Genomic DNA, 16040 nt, shown 5'->3' with positions numbered 1-16040 from the left:
CTCTCGCTCTCGCTCTCTCTCTCTCTCTCTGGGCCTTGGTGAGCTCTGGCACAGCCCTTCATGAAATACTCCTGTCAAACTACAAGAGTTATTGAAGCCCTGATAAGAGTTTCACTGCTTTGCTTCACCACAACAGGAGCTGTGAACAATCGGCGCTGTGCACTTTTGCCTCATGAAATTCACAGCCCGTGTGTGTGCTGTTGCTTACATTTGCATTGGCACACGCCTTTACAGTAAAGGGAGCCTTTCATAAAGTGAAAGTAGGTTGGATGTGTACACTCCTGCAGATAGCGAGGCAGGGAACATTGTTGCGTACAAACAGGGTGCAAGTCAAGGTGCTAACATGTTTTAGCTGTCATTGGCTGACCTTTGATTTGTTTTCATTCTCCAGCTCATAGCATTAAAGAAGAGGCTTTAACATCAAGAGTACGCCGGCTGTCGTGTGAAGTTATTGTTTGCAAGAGGGATTTAAGGGAGAAAAGAGAAAGAGAAAGAGTGAGAAACAGAGGGTGAGAAAAAGGGAGAGGAGGTGGGTGGGGCACACTCATTCCTCAGGGCCAGTCGATCTTTCCACGCTTGTTCTGCAGGCTCAGAGGCCAGAGTGCACCTGGAACCACCGAGGTATTTCACCTTCTGCTGAGGCTTTCAGCTCAGGAGGAACTACAACCCAAAAAAAAAACCCCTGCTGGTGGCATTTTTTTTTGCACTGCTGCTGTGAAGAATGACACAATGAGAAGCAGTTTCCATCACGCCTACACACAGCCTCGAGTATGGAGTCAAACTGACAGTATAAGATAAGACAAACTTAAAGAAAAACAAAGCAGTGGATCCAAAACTATTTAAGGTTGAAATGAAGCATGAAGTGTCTACTACCCTCATCATAAATGGAATATGTGAGCAGTCAGCAATCCCCCCCAAAAAAGAAAACAGTAGTAAAAAGTCTGAACATTTTAATATAAATGGTATGTTCTTTATTCTTTCCTGTCCTATTACTTATCTTTGTGGGCCCCTCAAATTTAAGTTATGACCCATTGAGGGAGTCCTGAGCCACAGGTTGGTCACCAATGCTTTAAATGATGCCCTGGTGACTGCATCTGGCAGGAAACTCCAAATCCCTCTCTCCCAAATCAAAGTGTGGCTCAGATCTCTTCTAAACTTGGCTGCTGTACTATGCTATATTATGCAAAAAAGCACACAAAGCACTCTCAACATAGAAATGGTTTACTGCTTTACTCAAGTCAGGTCACTGAACTCGCATACGGATATCTGTAAATGTCTCCGGGGTGAAGGTGGGGAGGAGTGAGCAGCATTACAAGTCATCAGAACTTCCAATGATTGGAAACATTCTACATTATTCTGCCGAGGACCCTCCTGAGACACCCTCACGTCGCCCCACGGGTCCCCGGACCCTGCCATGGAGACCACAGCGGAACGTTCTGCTTGTGAGCACCAGCACTTGTCTACCTGGGGTAACACGCTGCTTTGCATTCCGGTTACATTTGCGTAAAAATGTGAGGAGTTTCCTGAGAAGCAGCAGTTTGCGCGCTGCTGACGGGCCCTTTGGCCTCAGGTCGCACTTTATCGTTTGACTGAGACGGTTCACAGTGAACGTGTGACGCCAACGAGAGGCATACGTGGTGACAGCCGCAAAGTGAAAGTATTAAAGCGGATTAATCCATGTGGACTCCCCGGTGAGCAGAGAGTACGAGGCATACATGAGGAACTTACCCCAAAGTACTGATGAAGCCATTCACCGAGCCCTCCGCGTAAAGAGACACAATGTCTCCGATGTGAAGGAAACTGGACCTGTGCTCTGACATTTTCACTCAATAGACGTTTTAGAGGTGTCCCGGTTTCTCCATTTAAAAAAAATACTGCTACTTCTTCTCTTCGGGGGGGGGGGAAGTAATCCGCACGTTACAGCGTCTCCAGTTCAGGTCTTCAGATTCACCTTCACTGTTCCAGCTCTACATTTCAGCAAGTCGATTGAGGGGGGGGGGGAGCGAAAGTGCAGGAAAAAAAGAAACTGCTGTCGGTTTTTTTTTTTTTTAAAGACAGCGCTGTGTTTTGAGACTTATTCAACTTCTTCCTGTATGTCAGGCAGACCGGAGGCTGCTCTTCTTCTCATCCACTTCAGGGGGAGGAGACTGCTGCTGTCAGGGCTTTGAGCGAATTCCGTTCAAATGACATGTTTTTGTTTTTATTCTGAAAAGGCATTAAGAAAATACACTTCTCAGTCTAACTACTGCTCTACTGTGGGTAGTGTGTTGGGCGATCTAAAAGTATCATAAAGTCTGTTTAACAACAGACTACCTAGGCCTACTTGTTGTTTCTATTAGAATGTTACTTGATCAGGCTTGTTGAATATAAAGATTTCTCAATAGTGACTTCACTTTTTCCAAACCCACAGTCAACAAAACACAAGTCAATTTGGACTAAACTGTGGATCACTTTTCATTGCTTTGGCACAAAATGTGCAAATTAGTGAGCAAATCTTTCACAATTCTGTTTTCTCCCTTAAACTCAACCACCAGCAAATGTCTGTGTTGTCTCCATTTTGCGCGTTTATGTATAAAAAGTGTTAAGTGTACATAACATAACTGTAAACTGGACTGCAATTTGCTACATTGTGCTACATCTGAAATAAATAAATTAAATTGCTTAAATTGCTAATTGGGACATACAACACTGAGAAGCTGTTTGAATTCATTGATATATATATATCTATATATAGATTTATTTAGATATATAGATTTATTTCCGTGAAATATACTGTAATGTAACAATCTAATAAGAAAGCGCCCTTATTGTTGTCATGGAATCATGCTTTTTGTAAAATAAATGTTGCTGATGGGAAACAATTGTTCCGTTGAGCAGGTGTGATTTGTGTTTAGTCATTTCTTTGTGACATGTTGGTGTGTCCTCTTTTTTTATAGTCACAGTAGTTTCTAGACTGAAATACAAACTTACACACTACATTTGCTCAGGTTCTGTTCATAAGTACAACTGTGAGGCACTTGCACTCTACTTGAGTATTTTATGTTAATTTTACTTCTACTTCACTAAATGTTTCAGAATATTGTAGTATATGGTAACTTTTCAGGGTTTTACAATATAAAACTTTAGAGATGTGTGAGGAAAGATTAAACCAGTAGTTTCCATCCTCTTTTACCTGTGGCCCCTTACAAAGAACAGAGCGACAAAATATACCAACTGCCAAATGTATGATGATAGTTGTACATAGATGTATACATATCTGAAAGAAAGTGCCAAAATGATTCTCATTTTTGCAGATGTTTAAATGACGAGCAGTGTTTTTGTGACCGAGTGTTGGCTCTGGACATTTCCCTGTATTACCTATGTTGACGCACCAGGGGCCGTTAGAGATCAAACCTCACAACATCATACAGGCAGTCCCCATTAACTGACCTACACCGCCCTCTAGTGTTCACTTCACTGGATCAACAGGTAATTCTGCTGCTCTCCTAACTTTGAGTTTGTGTTAAATACAAACAAACGGACCAGAAAGGGTCATTTCATGTGCCAACGACAGGCCCCTCAGTCACATTCACAGTGACACATTTAAGTATATAAGGCCAAATCCACAGCCCAAAAAATACCACCAATTATTAGATTTCAGAGAGATTATACTCCGTACAAAAAATGAATCTTCAAACACTATTGGAATAGATATAGTGGCATAATGGTAGAAGGGAAATGCCCTGAGGGCTCTGAAAGAGTTAGTGATGTATAGCCTGCTCCTCCGTCACAAAATACTGCTGAACATTTATGTTGTAAAATTATTTAATGTTGGTACAAAAACTGGTATACTACTGCCTGGAAGTAGCATTAAAGCATCGATGAGCGGAGTCATTTTTCACAATAAATATTACTGCGTTGTACAGTCTTAATTTATTATTTCATATAGTAGGAGAAAAAAAAGCACAATTAAAATTAGCTTTATTGGCATGACTAACGTATTGTAGTAATGTAGCTACTGTAGACTGTACATTGTTCAGAATTAAAGAAAACAATCACTCCACTATATTCACCTTGACACTTAAAGTATATTTTTTGGCTAATATTTTTATTTTCACACAAACATAATTTAAACAATACAAAGCTATCAGTTGTCAGTCCTGAAGTGCATGGGTGTGCGCGCGCGCGCGCGCGTCTGTGCGTGTGTGTGTCAGTGTATAGCAATAACAGAAATATCAACCCAAAATCAGCACCTGCAACAGGCAACCGAAAGACACAGGGACATCTAGTGTATGGGAGGAGGAGGGTCGCCTACAGAGAGGGGGGGAGAGAGAGAGAGAGAGAGAGAGAGAGAGAGAGAGAGAGAGAGAGAGAGAGAGTATTGATGTTCCCATGCAGTCAGTGTAGTCGCACCTTTTTGCCATCTCCGGACAATGAACCGCTCCCCTCCCTCCGCCACTCCGCACTGCACAGACCTGTTTCCTCACTCGTGTGTTTTGTCAGAAAACTGAACACCGTCGGAGACTTTCTCCTTCTGAAATCTGCGAGCTGTATACAGAGTCTGCTCAGTTCCCTCCGACATCAGCAGGACTCTCTCTCTCTCTCCCCCCCTTTCTCTTTCTCTCCCTGTCTCTCTCTCTCTCTCGCTCTCTCTCTCTCTCTGCCGGTCACACTTCACTTCACCGCCATTCGTTCAAGTCGTCGCGAGGCGCCGGTGGATGTAAGTAGCCTAAACCTGACTTCTTAAATGTTAACGAGCTTCTTTCACAGACGACATATTCAGCGCAGTTTAATACCGCTGTATACTTTCTTTATACATTGTTTCTTTTTTTTAAATATATATCTTTGTTGCCTCGTGGATGTGCCTCGTTAACAGCTCGCGCGGCTTTGAATAAACAATGTCATTAACCCAATATGGGGGGGGGGGGGTAATGACAGACAGTGTGGTATCTTCAGCTACTAAAAGAGACTATCTAGAAACAGTGGAACAGACCATAGTCTGAAATAAGGTGCATGGCTGCTTTCAGTTCTTTGTGTCTCACATGACATTATTAAGACTTAAATTGACACACTGCTGTTACTGGACTCTGAAACATGTGTTACATTGTTCCCCCATTGACCACATCTACTCTACCTGGTTTCACACGCTGTCAGACTCACTCACATGTAGATGTGTTCATTCTTAGCAAACTATGTACTTTAACTTTTGAAGAATACTTTGCTGCCAACTGACCATTTTCAACCCAGTTCAAATCCCCTTACAGGAGATTAGGGGGCAAGTTGGGTCCAGTCTGCCTCGTTTTGCTTGTGAGTATTGACACATTTTCTACTTCCCCCCCAGAAGCTTGAGAGGTGAACGGTGTGAACAGTGCTGGAATGCAACAGGATTATCATCTGACCTTAACTCAGACCACTAGCTCACACGTTCTCTGCTGCACTACAATGCCTGTGAGGTTATAATGTCTTCGCTGCAGCACGTTATCCTACAGGAGAAGGACCAGGACGTTGAGAAGCTGGACTGGAGTTACATCCAGTGGGGTGAAAATGAAGTCGTCACCACAGGTGTGGCGATTGCACAGACCCAAACGGACTGGGGGCCTTTGCAGCACAAGGAGTGTCAGACCAGCAGCCCGATCATAATGCACATAGACCTCACACGGACAAACTCCAAGCTGAGACATTCGCTCCTGGGGGACACTGACGGCCTGGTGGCCCCTTTCAACCAGTTTGACCGGCAGGCGCCAGCCCGCATCTCCACGTCTCCCACGTTGAGGAGAATGAGGAGCACCAGACGCCCTCTGATGGATCCTGTCATGATGGAGAGCACTCAGGAGGAGCCGTCCCCCGTGAACCCCTTGTCCCCAGTACACAGAGTCAAGTCTCCTCTGGCAGCAAGCCCCCTCTCCGATGGAGAGATCTGTCACGACCACCAGCTCATCTCATCCTCCGGCCGACAGAGAACCAGATCAAGTAGATCAAAGACTTTCAAAAACGGTATCGCTTCCACAAGACAAGAATGCCACAGTGCTCATCCTACGCTTATTAAAGAATTTGGATTCCCTGATAGCGGAGTACAGGTGAGCTTTTACCAGTTGTCTGTGTGATATTTTAACTGAAGCATTTGTAATAATTTGATTCCCTAATCACCATCACACAAACCTCTCCCCACATTCACCTCGGGTCATGTGCTTTAGTCTGGTTGAGGATTTTTTTTTTTTTTTACCCAAAGCACATAAATGAAATGGTTACACATTCCTTCCTTGTGGAAATCTTCTCTCCCCTCATTCTTCCTCACCTCCTGCGGTGGTCACTCACAATGCGAGCTTTTGACAGCAAATGAATCAGCAGTTACATGCACTGACAGCTCTGACCAAGCCCACTGCCTGGAGAACCCTGGGAAGTGCGCTCCTTGGGCCCCTATTCGCCGCAGTCAGCAGTCACCCAATAATGGAGGGGTCAGTGAGCGATGGAAAAAGATAATGGGGACATCTATTCATCAGCTCGCGGTATTCAACCGAGCACATTCTCAATAGAGTCCCGGCATTCTCCTCCAGATATCAGAGGCCTTTGAATTCAAGCGACCACTTAAAACGCCGATTCAAATTTGAGCGTCTTCGAAAGTGATATAGCGGGGTCGTTAGCGGTGGGAGGTCATCGCACCCTCTGTTTGATGTCGAGTGCACAGCGCTCATGCGGCTTGTTAATAGCATAATAATTACAGCTGTGGAAACTTCAGAGCATGAAGATATGAAAATGTAATGAGTGTGTCAAATTATCTGAGCGGAGTGGTTTTGATAACACGCCGGAACTTCAAGAGCCGGTTAATTCATCGTCTCAGTACATTTTACTGTAGTTTATGTTTTCCACAAATTCAAGTTTTCTGTTCACTGATGCAGTGTTTTCCTCTTTTTGCAGGAGATCGAGCGTTGTCATAATAGGTAGGTGTACTTTGGACTGTCTGTGTGCCCCGTCATCGTGGCCCAAAAACACCAAGACTTCACTCTCAAGTTTGTGAGAACATGTTTGCATATCAGGAATGTGGTAAAAACATTTCCTGTAACTGATAAGCCGGACAACAGTTTTTTTTTTTTTATACATCTCTAATTACCACAGCGTCTTCTCTCGGCCAAAACGGTGTTGAATCATTTTCCTAAAATTAAACAAAGTAAATTTGAGCTATTACATTCAGCACCGTGAGTGCCATGCGTTCTGTGGTCTCAGGACACTCGTGAGCGAGGATGGTTGGACCTTCGGGTTTAAGGAGCCCATTGTTCATTCATTATCACTCATGTCTTTGTTGATGGAGCATAAGCTTGGTGGGTTAAAGTTTTGAGAGTCCCATGGTTATGTATGGGCCAGACAAACCCTCATTAAGGCTGTTTTCTCTCACTGCCACCCACACCCCTCCTAATGGGCTGCCGGGCTCTTCCCCTCACTGGATAATTAGGCAGCTATTGTCCCTGTAATTGCACCCTGGCACTGGGCTTCTTACAGTGACCCGGGCCCTGCGAGCCATTGGTTGGGACAGTTTTGTTTACGGGCATCATTATTTCTCTTGTTGTGTGGGAATAAAATGTCTATTTTCACAAGTGCTCTCCGTGGCAGAGAGGCTGACACAGAGAAAGCTTTCTGAGCGGTCACAAAGCAACAAGATGTCATTGTGAGGATGCTGTGGAACGAACTGCAAGGAGGCACTGACCCGGTTTAGAGGAGTAATCGGGCCTTTCTTACTGCCCCATTACCCCCACACATCCTGTACAGTGCTCAGGTGCTGCTGCTGACTATTGTCCGGCTAGCTGATTCAGCCCTGCCTGCCTATACATTGATCTGGAGACGGAGTTGTATCAGTTTACCGGGGAGAGCAATGAACAGTTGGTGCTTTCACAGTTCAACAAAAGTGTCCTGGAGGGAAAAAAAAACACACCAGTGTACTCCTGTTTCTGTTGCAGACTAACTTACCCTCATAGTGTACAGGTGGGAGTCATGGAGTCATGTGGCCTGTTGGTGCTTTCAGGTTAGTCTCGTTTGCTTCTTGTGCCAGCACAGTAGCACAAATGCAGCTACTGTTTGAGGGGATATTATGAGCAATAAGAGGGAGATATTCAAAGGAAGATAACTCTAACAAAGCAGATTTTACAGATAATAGTAGACAGAGACAACCAGTATTGGCATTGTTCCCCTTGCTTGTACTTCTGCTCCACCTCATTGTATAAACAGGGTCGTTAGTCCTCATCTGTATGCCCGGCGTCCTCCTGGTCCGATCATGTCCTGATCGGACCATTGGTAGGTTTTAGAACCTATCAATGGATTCTATAACTCTGACTTGGTGTCGTTATTTCTCCTTTGTCAGATCGTTTAAAATCTACTTCTGAACTCGAGACAAAGGCAAGACCCTGAAAACAGTTAGAAGGGAAACCGCCGCATGTTGACGCAGGTCAGTGACCAGCTGTGAATCAGTGTCAGCCGGCTGAAAGTCAACCGTTCCAAAACCAGCTGGTCTGGTTGCCGTGCGTCTTATTTCTGCTGACTGCAGCCATGTTGAATGACCGAAGACGTCTTGTTTAGCATTGGCACAGTTTGTATTGTTGTGTTGTCGGAGTCAAGACAGTCCGCAATCAAGTTTGACTACATTTAGAATTGTTTTATTCGTGTAACAAATGCAGTCCTGCCCTTCCAAGATATTTAGCGGGCACATTTAAGATCAGCCTCACCTTCATAACATAATTAAATTACGCTTTTAGGGTGTTAATTAAGTGTTTTTTAATTTCAACACTTGAACGTTGGTTTTACTTTCAGTAATGGCTGAAGTGGCTGAAGTTCAACAGCAGAGGATAAGTCCAAAACGCTTGAGAACAGTGGCTGTTTGAGCTTTGCCTGAGGCTAAAAGGCAGGTCTGTGTTTTTCCAGCCACAGCCATGCCTTACTGTGAAAAGGAAACCAAGAGGATTATAACTGGCACACACTGACAGCTCGCCTCCTTCCACACAACAGCTATCCTCGCATAAGCCAGACACATAACACTTATCCTTTATAATTTCTTGCTACTCGTGTTAATCGGCTATTTGCTGCACAATGCCGATGGTATTTCCGTGGTATTTCATCCATGTAAAATGACAAAAGGAATTTAGGTATTTCCTGTGGCTTTGTGCTAAGTCCATTCTCTTTGTGCTGTATGACATTTACAATAGAATAATAGTGATTCTTGTAGCAGTGAATGTCAAAGGTGAAAATGTGGAGCATTACTACCAGTTTTTAACCTTAGTGTGTTTGTCAGCCCAAAAACAAAGTGCTAAAAGACTAACACCCGTTTACTGTTCCCTCAGGCTTCAGGAAAGGAGGCGGAGCTCCGTGGTGGTCAGCTTGCCCGGCTTGGATGTTTCACCAGGAGACCTTTTTGTGTCCAATGGAGCAGCTGACATCTTAAACGGTTCAAACTTCTCTGGTAGAAGTCTTTATTGTATTACATTACATTATATATATATATATATATATATATATATATATATATATATATATATATATATGTGTGTGTTTCAATGGTATCGTTTCTTTGTGAATCAAGTGGCTGATTTAACCCCGTCACTTAATTGACGCTCCCTCATGTACCGATCGGTGTATCTTGCCGTCGGTCAGCATGTAAATGTGCCCCGGCCCTGAAGAGCAGAATGAGCTTTGATGCTTGGCAGTAACCCGTCCTTGCATGTTGTCACGGCAATCCAAGCAACATGTGAGCATCAAAGTTTGGTTGCTTCTCGTTCTCCATTACTGAAGGAAGTGGAAGTTCACCAGAGTTCCCTTTTGTTATTTATTGGTTATGGTGCTTTTGTAAACTTCTCACAGTCCAGGTGTCGAGTCAGGAGGATTAGTAACCTGGTTTGACTTGGAAAAAAACTTTTGTCATTTTCACTCACATGAGTTGAATTAAAGTTCTGTAATGAAATTCCATGCTAGACTTCGGAATTTGAATAAATTGCATATTCTGTGTGTGTCGGTGCTTCAAAGGATGCACATTGCCAGTGTGTCTGTTTTTGATGCAAAACCACATATCATGCACAACACACAGCTCGCTTTGTGAGTAATTCAACCTCTCATTTTGGCAAAAAAGAAAGTCCACCACAGTTGTAACCCTAACACATTGTTTTGTGTGTTTGATTCTAATCCCATCTAATCACACATTCTTACTTGATCTTTTGTTCATAATCCTTTTTTTAATCTTTCTTTGTACAGATACTAAGAAGTCAAAGTGGCCCTTTAGGCGTAGTACGGTAGGTGTTTGTCTGTCCGTTGTTGTGTGTGGCTGGTGCCAACGATGTGCTTGTGGTTTTGTGTTGATGCACTTTGTTTTAGCAGTGGGCAGTTGGTTTGGACATTGTTCTCTGACCCACTTCCCAAAGCAGATTAATGTGGTTCCTTTTATCCCTTCTGCCCCGCACAGCTTTTGTAATTGTTCAACATTTTAAATGCAGAAGCAAACTTGTCCGTTTGCGAACGTAGTTTTTCGACATCGTCATATGGAGAGATAATTGAACACGTCCTTCTCCTTGATCAACACGCATCAATAACTGAAAGAGCTTTTATTCAAAATGTGCTCGATATAATAACTGTGTGTCTTCTCCCTCACCTTTCAGACTAAAGGGAAGTCGCAGACAGGCACAGCGTCAGATATCGAAAAATATCTCTCGTCATCACAGATTCAAGACTGGAGAAACGCTGATCTTCAGAAGTATAAGGTGAGAAATAAGCCCTTAAGCATCCAGACTGTTTGTTATGTAAATCAGCATGTTTACTCTGTGCAGTGACTTCTAATGCTAACAAAGTCAGAGTTTGAACAAAGAGATACAGATTTGCAGTCCAAATAGATCTCGGTGTTTTAACTAGTGACTTAGAAGCAACAGGATGGCAGTTTGAGGGAAGCTCCTGCATCATTCAGATGACACAAGTTGTGCAAGAACCAGAATTTCTAGGCAGTTACCAGTCAGTGTGACCCTGCACGCGTATATAAACAAACACTGACATTCGTTTGAGTGAGTCAGGGTGGTGGAACTTCACAGTGACAGAGTATGCCGTTTTAATACAGTCACATTTTCTGAGGGATTAATACAAAATGTCTCATTTTCCAGTTGAAGTCTTTCTTAATGGTTATTTATTTTTAAAGCCAAAGTATGGATTTGTCCTTCTGTCTGTGTGCAGGACTACTCTCTGGCGGAGTTTCTGCAGGACCAGTCTTCCCAGGTTAGCGCCGCCTCCGACCCTCAGGGCTTCAAGAGACAAGAGGCCATCTGGGAACTCTTCACCAGCGAGTGCGTTTACTTCCTGGATCAGCTCATGGTTCTCAAAGAGGTGACCGTCCACACAAAGCCTCTGAATGCACAAACACACAATTAATCGACCAAACCCAAATGAAACCCAACGCCTGCCGCTTTGTGTGTTTTGTCTTGTCACCGCATTCCTGTCGGTGAGGTTCATGTCAGAGTCTCTTCAGGTTTTCCAGTGAATTAGAAATTCAATGCCAGCACAACAGATGAGCGTATTCTCTGTCTGACTTCTTTTGTTGCTTTCAGGTGTTTTTGGCTACACTCACAAACCTGCAGACGAGGAGCTGCCTGGCTGATGTCGACTCCTGGAGGCTGTTTGCGAACCTCAATGAGCTTTGCCTGGTGAGACATGATGCAAATGAACAGCATGTGGCCTGTTATTTTTCGGTGTGTTATGCAAATCATTACAAACAACAGCACCCTTCATAGCATTATAATAGCACTTGTTTGTTGTGCAGCATCAAAAGGTGGAATACAGCAACAGTTAACTCTTGAAGTCTTACTCTTGAAAAAGAAGCTCTAAATATAAAGATGTATTATTTATTTATGAAAGCTTTATCTAATCCGGAAAGCCTCTTTTTCAAGAGGCAACGAGTGAGAGACAAACGACATAAGAAAAGAATCTAAAGCAACGTCTTCATGCGTGACATACATAGTGTTCCTACTGTTGACAGATGGAACTGGGGCAGGTGATTCGTTAATTCCTCCATCACTCATTCACCATGTCAGTTACAGTATGTCTCAGACACTTAATAGAGTTTTTTTAATGGGGAATCAACTCACTTTTGTTTGTTTCCTTTAATTGACAAAACTGAAGTGCCTTGCGCCTTGTGCCACGGTTACACTGCAGTTACTGGTGAAGACCTGTGTGTTTCAAAGCTGCGTTGCTTTAGCTGTAAGAAACAAAAAGGCGTGGAACTTGAACGTGACCGAGGTATGACGGCTGTGCGGTGATACTTGACACTGAGTGTTTTTCTGCTGCAGGTGAGCTTTGGTTTCCTGAACAACCTCCTCTGCGTCATCAAGGCCACGTTGGAGATTGCGGAGGGTGGCGGGCCCACCCTGCTGGAGCTGCTGAGCAAAGCAAGTGTCACTCACAAACACGCTGACTCTGCCTGCAGTCACCGCTCAGTTATTCGCTCAGTTGCAAAACTCCACTGATAAGACGATGAAGACAAACTTGTCTCAATGTATGCTGGATACCGTGTGCACCATATGCAAGGATTCAGGAATGCAAGAATGCGAACACGCATTCAACTGGAGTGAAGCTGCACATGATGTTTTATTTAACAAACATAACATATTCATATATTTCAGAATACAACATCAATAACAGGAAATCACATTTGCGGCTTGCCCGGTTCAGTTTCCTTCAAACAGCTCACACTTCTTTTTCTGACACACAGAAAAAAAGAAAGAATCTACACAACAATCAAGATCAGCAATTCTAGTTTAATATTTAGTTCTTTGTTCATGAATCCTCATCAAATAATGCATCACAAGAAGCAGCTGGAGAATATTTTTCCCACACAGGGTCATTTTTGTAAATCTTGTACGCCTTTTTTATGATCTGTTTATCTGCAGCTTGTTGGCTGATGTGCCCAGACAGCCTGATGTTTGTATAACCCTCCTATCTGTTTGGCAGGCTTTCCAGGAGAGCTTATGTCACTGCCTGCAGAAGTACTGCCTCAACTACTCCACAGCTCTGCTTTATCTAGACAGCCTGAAGCCCAGAGAGGACTTTGGATCTTACGTGAAGGTACCCGAGGGCAGCCAAATTGTGTGTGCGTGTCAGAGCGGTGGCGAGGACACCGTGTACTGTTAACAACGCGGCAGGCAGAGCTGTAAAAACGTGTCAGAGAGGACACACACAGCAACATGGCAGCCTAAACAGCAAACAACCAGTTATGTGTCTCCAAGGCCTGCAAAAGAGGGGAATGTGACCATTTGTCCATTGTGTAACCTTCCCCGTCATCACGCTCATGTATTTCTTAGGCTTGTATTTTGGTCTTAAATATCACTCTTTTCTCTGCCCCTCCCCCCCCCCCTCCTCCTCCCATTACCCCTCTATTAACAAACACCGTGACCACCCTTGAACCCCTCTGACCTTCTTCTTTTTCCCACCGACAGCCCTCCTCTCACCCTGTCCTCTCTCTTTCTCCCCCAGTGGTGTGAGAGGAACGAACAGTGCCGGAGGCTGCAACTGCGTGACCTGTTGGTGGTGCCGTTACAGAGGCTCACCCGATACCCTCTGTTGTTGCGGAACATCGAGAAGAGATGCCAGAGGGAGGACGAGGCCGAAGGCCTGCAGGTTATAACGGAGCAAGTGGACACATCGATATGTGAGAACCCTGAACTACTTTGTTTTTTAAATGCATCACTACAAACTCTTATTTACATAAGACAGTGATGTTTTTTTTACCACCTGAGCATTTCAGCACTGCCTTATCAGCAGATTCTCACTGACTGTGTAAGCACAGTGTAGGGTAGCTCTTTTAACCTGCTGAACATTCCTCTGAGCTTCAAGTGTCACACGTCTCATTTGTCATTCAGCTGCTCACGACTTGTGTGTTTCATCATTCGGGTGTTTTGACACACAGTAAGGGACAAGAAGCGTGTTAAGCAGATGTAGGTAGTTAATCCGTGTAAAGCGAGCTTTCTTGTGAGAAAACAGGCTCCATGTTTTGGACAGCAGCCAGGAGCCCTGACCGTTTATTCTTCAAAGCATGCCTCTGCCTGCAGACCTGTTGTGGCAGTTTACTCTGTAACTAGATGGACAGGCTGTGGGAAATGTGCTGCAGCACTGCACCTCAATTTGCATTTTATCCGAACAAAAAACGAACGGTGTTGGCTCACAAATACTTAACTGCATACTTTCATGTAACCATTACAAAAGCACGGCAGAGCAGCACAGGTTGACACGGAGTATCGTAGCCACGGCTCAGATGTGTAGGGCAATGTCCTCTGGGTGTGTGTGATGTTTACTGTAAAGTGGTGTAATCTCTCACGATACGGTTACGCCCGTATTCGGCAGGCAACCATCACTACACAGGAAAACACAAGATCACAAAGTAGCGCTTAAGAACAATTTCTCTGTCATTTGAAATAGAATCTGTTATTAATGTGACTTAAGTACATGGTTATTTTTAGAAATACTACTGATACTTTTTAGGGGGAAATTCAGGGGTTAGAGTTATTTTCTTCTTCTGCTTCTGTCCGTCTTGATTGAAAGGATGCCTCTCTGCTTCCAGGTGATTTAGAGGGAAAGGTGAAATGGCTGGATAACTACCAGAAGGTGAAACAGCTGAGAGATGCCGTGGTGTGGCTGCCTGTATGGGAGAGAGACAAGCGTGCCGTCGTCCCTGAGGTCTGTCTGGTTATCTGTGTGTTTGTGTGTGTATATTTTTATATTTGTATGTGTGTGTCTGTGAGAGCTCAGCTCTGTCAGTATCGGTCCACGTGCCAAAAGGCCCAAATGTTTTCCTCTTACCTGACTGACGACGTCTCTTTCAGAATCTGAAACATCTCTTAAAGGCTGTCACTCTGGAGAATCTCATTTCTCACAGAAGTCTGCTGCATGAAGGGAAGGTGGTGCTCACAGGTGTGCACAGCTGGCAGAGCTCCAACACATTTCACATGCTCAGTGCTCCGATTTGAGTAACATCTCACCCCATCTTTCTTTCATCACCAGAGAACACAAAGCTGATCGATGTTTATCTGTTCCTGTTTGACGAATTCCTGCTGATCACAAAGATAAAGAGGAACAAGAAGGTATGTCCCTCTGTTGTCGTGTTCTCAGTGGGACTCGGACCACGACAGACATTCAGTGTAAGGCTGTCCAGGAGCTTCATAACGTCTTCACACTGTGTCCTCGTCTTCCTGTGTAGCGGTCTATTGGTCCAGAACAAAATCCTATCAGGATGCCACAGAACCAGGAGCTGGATCAGCTCCTGAAGGACGGATGCACCTTCACGGTTCTGGACCAACCCGTCTCTCTGGACCGACTCCAGCTCAAGAACATCGATCAGCTCAATGCTTCAGGTACTACAGCGTTCTTTCTTGTTGATTTCGAGCACACGGCAGGATTGAGCGTGATGCTGTGTCTTGATAAACGTCTCTCTGTCGATGTTCACAGATCAGTGTGTAAGTTGATGTGAGAATTTCATATTGTGTGCTTCCTTCGTAGCATCGGGGCTGCCTCATTCCTTCATAATCATGCACCAGAACCGCTACCAGCAGTGCATCGGTGCATTCATCCTGCAAGCTGCGTCAGAGTCTGCCAAGGTACTTCACTTCAACTGTGACTTTATGTGACAAGACACCTAACTGCTGGATAATGAACTTGATATTTCTCTTTGTGAACACCTTCTCGTGTGTCTTTCTGCAGAGAGTGTGGATGACGAAGATAGAGGGCGCTGTCACGGAGCTGCTGAAGCTGGACTCCCAGCAGCGAGTCAAGAGCTCCTCCCTGTGGCTGGAGTCTTCACAGATATGACGAGAAACGGCAGCAGAAGCCATCTGAAATGTCTCTACTGTATACGTGCACTTCACTGTCTCCTGACCGTCTTGTAAATAAATGTACTAGCACTAGGATCATTTTGTAAAATTAATTTTGGCTTTAAAGGCAGCTGCTGTGGTAGTGTACAATAAATATCTAATTTAGTAAAAGTTGGTCTCTAGTGTTTTTTATTTTTATTTATAGGAACACATTATTTCTGATATCATTTTCACTTTTCACAAAACAAT

The 16040-nt window shown here is 44.1% G+C and overlaps 2 protein-coding genes across 5 annotated transcripts in view; one reads left to right on the top strand and one right to left on the bottom strand.

The window, feature by feature from the left end:
• Positions 1–1860, bottom strand: part of itpr2 (inositol 1,4,5-trisphosphate receptor, type 2) — a 49545-nt gene extending 47685 nt beyond the window's left edge. The window contains exon 1 of the mRNA XM_079162324.1: positions 1729–1860. Within this exon, the coding sequence (XP_079018450.1) occupies positions 1729–1820 (92 nt within the window). The 5' untranslated portion in view covers positions 1821–1860. The remainder of the gene's footprint in view (positions 1–1728) is intronic.
• Positions 1861–4402: 2542 nt separating this feature from the next.
• plekhg7 (pleckstrin homology domain containing, family G (with RhoGef domain) member 7) lies at positions 4403–15952 on the top strand. 4 transcript variants are annotated; one of them, XM_079162680.1, is made up of 17 exons: positions 4403–4699; positions 5321–6056; positions 6895–6917; positions 9303–9406; positions 10207–10244; positions 10608–10709; positions 11170–11319; positions 11541–11636; positions 12279–12377; positions 12940–13053; positions 13462–13636; positions 14546–14661; positions 14808–14895; positions 14986–15065; positions 15182–15335; positions 15481–15578; positions 15682–15952. In XM_079162680.1, exons 2-17 carry the CDS (start codon positions 5439–5441, stop codon positions 15787–15789), a joined length of 2163 nt encoding a protein of 720 aa, XP_079018806.1. In that variant the 5' UTR covers positions 4403–4699; positions 5321–5438; the 3' UTR covers positions 15790–15952. The 4 variants fall into 4 exon arrangements, with proteins under 4 accessions (XP_079018806.1, XP_079018804.1, XP_079018803.1 ...); XM_079162678.1 differs by having other exon boundaries at positions 4404–4699; positions 5324–6056; positions 9303–9421; XM_079162677.1 differs by having other exon boundaries at positions 4404–4699; positions 9303–9421.
• Positions 15953–16040: the final 88 nt, after the last annotated feature.

The sequence above is a fragment of the Pholis gunnellus genome (genome assembly GCF_910591455.1).
Source record: "Pholis gunnellus genome assembly, chromosome: 7".
In the NCBI taxonomy this organism is placed as follows: domain Eukaryota; kingdom Metazoa; phylum Chordata; class Actinopteri; order Perciformes; family Pholidae; genus Pholis; species Pholis gunnellus.
This window is presented reverse-complemented; position numbering and strand designations above follow the sequence as displayed.

Coding starts and splice junctions, on each gene's coding strand:
- plekhg7 (XM_079162678.1), top strand. CDS start 5,439: ATGTCTTCGCTGCAGCACGTTATCCTACAGGAGAAGGACCAGGACGTT. Junction 6,057..6,894: donor TCCCTGATAGCGGAGTACAG/GTGAGCTTTTAC, acceptor CTCTTTTTGCAG/GAGATCGAGCGTTGTCATAA. Junction 15,066..15,181: donor AGATAAAGAGGAACAAGAAG/GTATGTCCCTCT, acceptor CTTCCTGTGTAG/CGGTCTATTGGTCCAGAACA.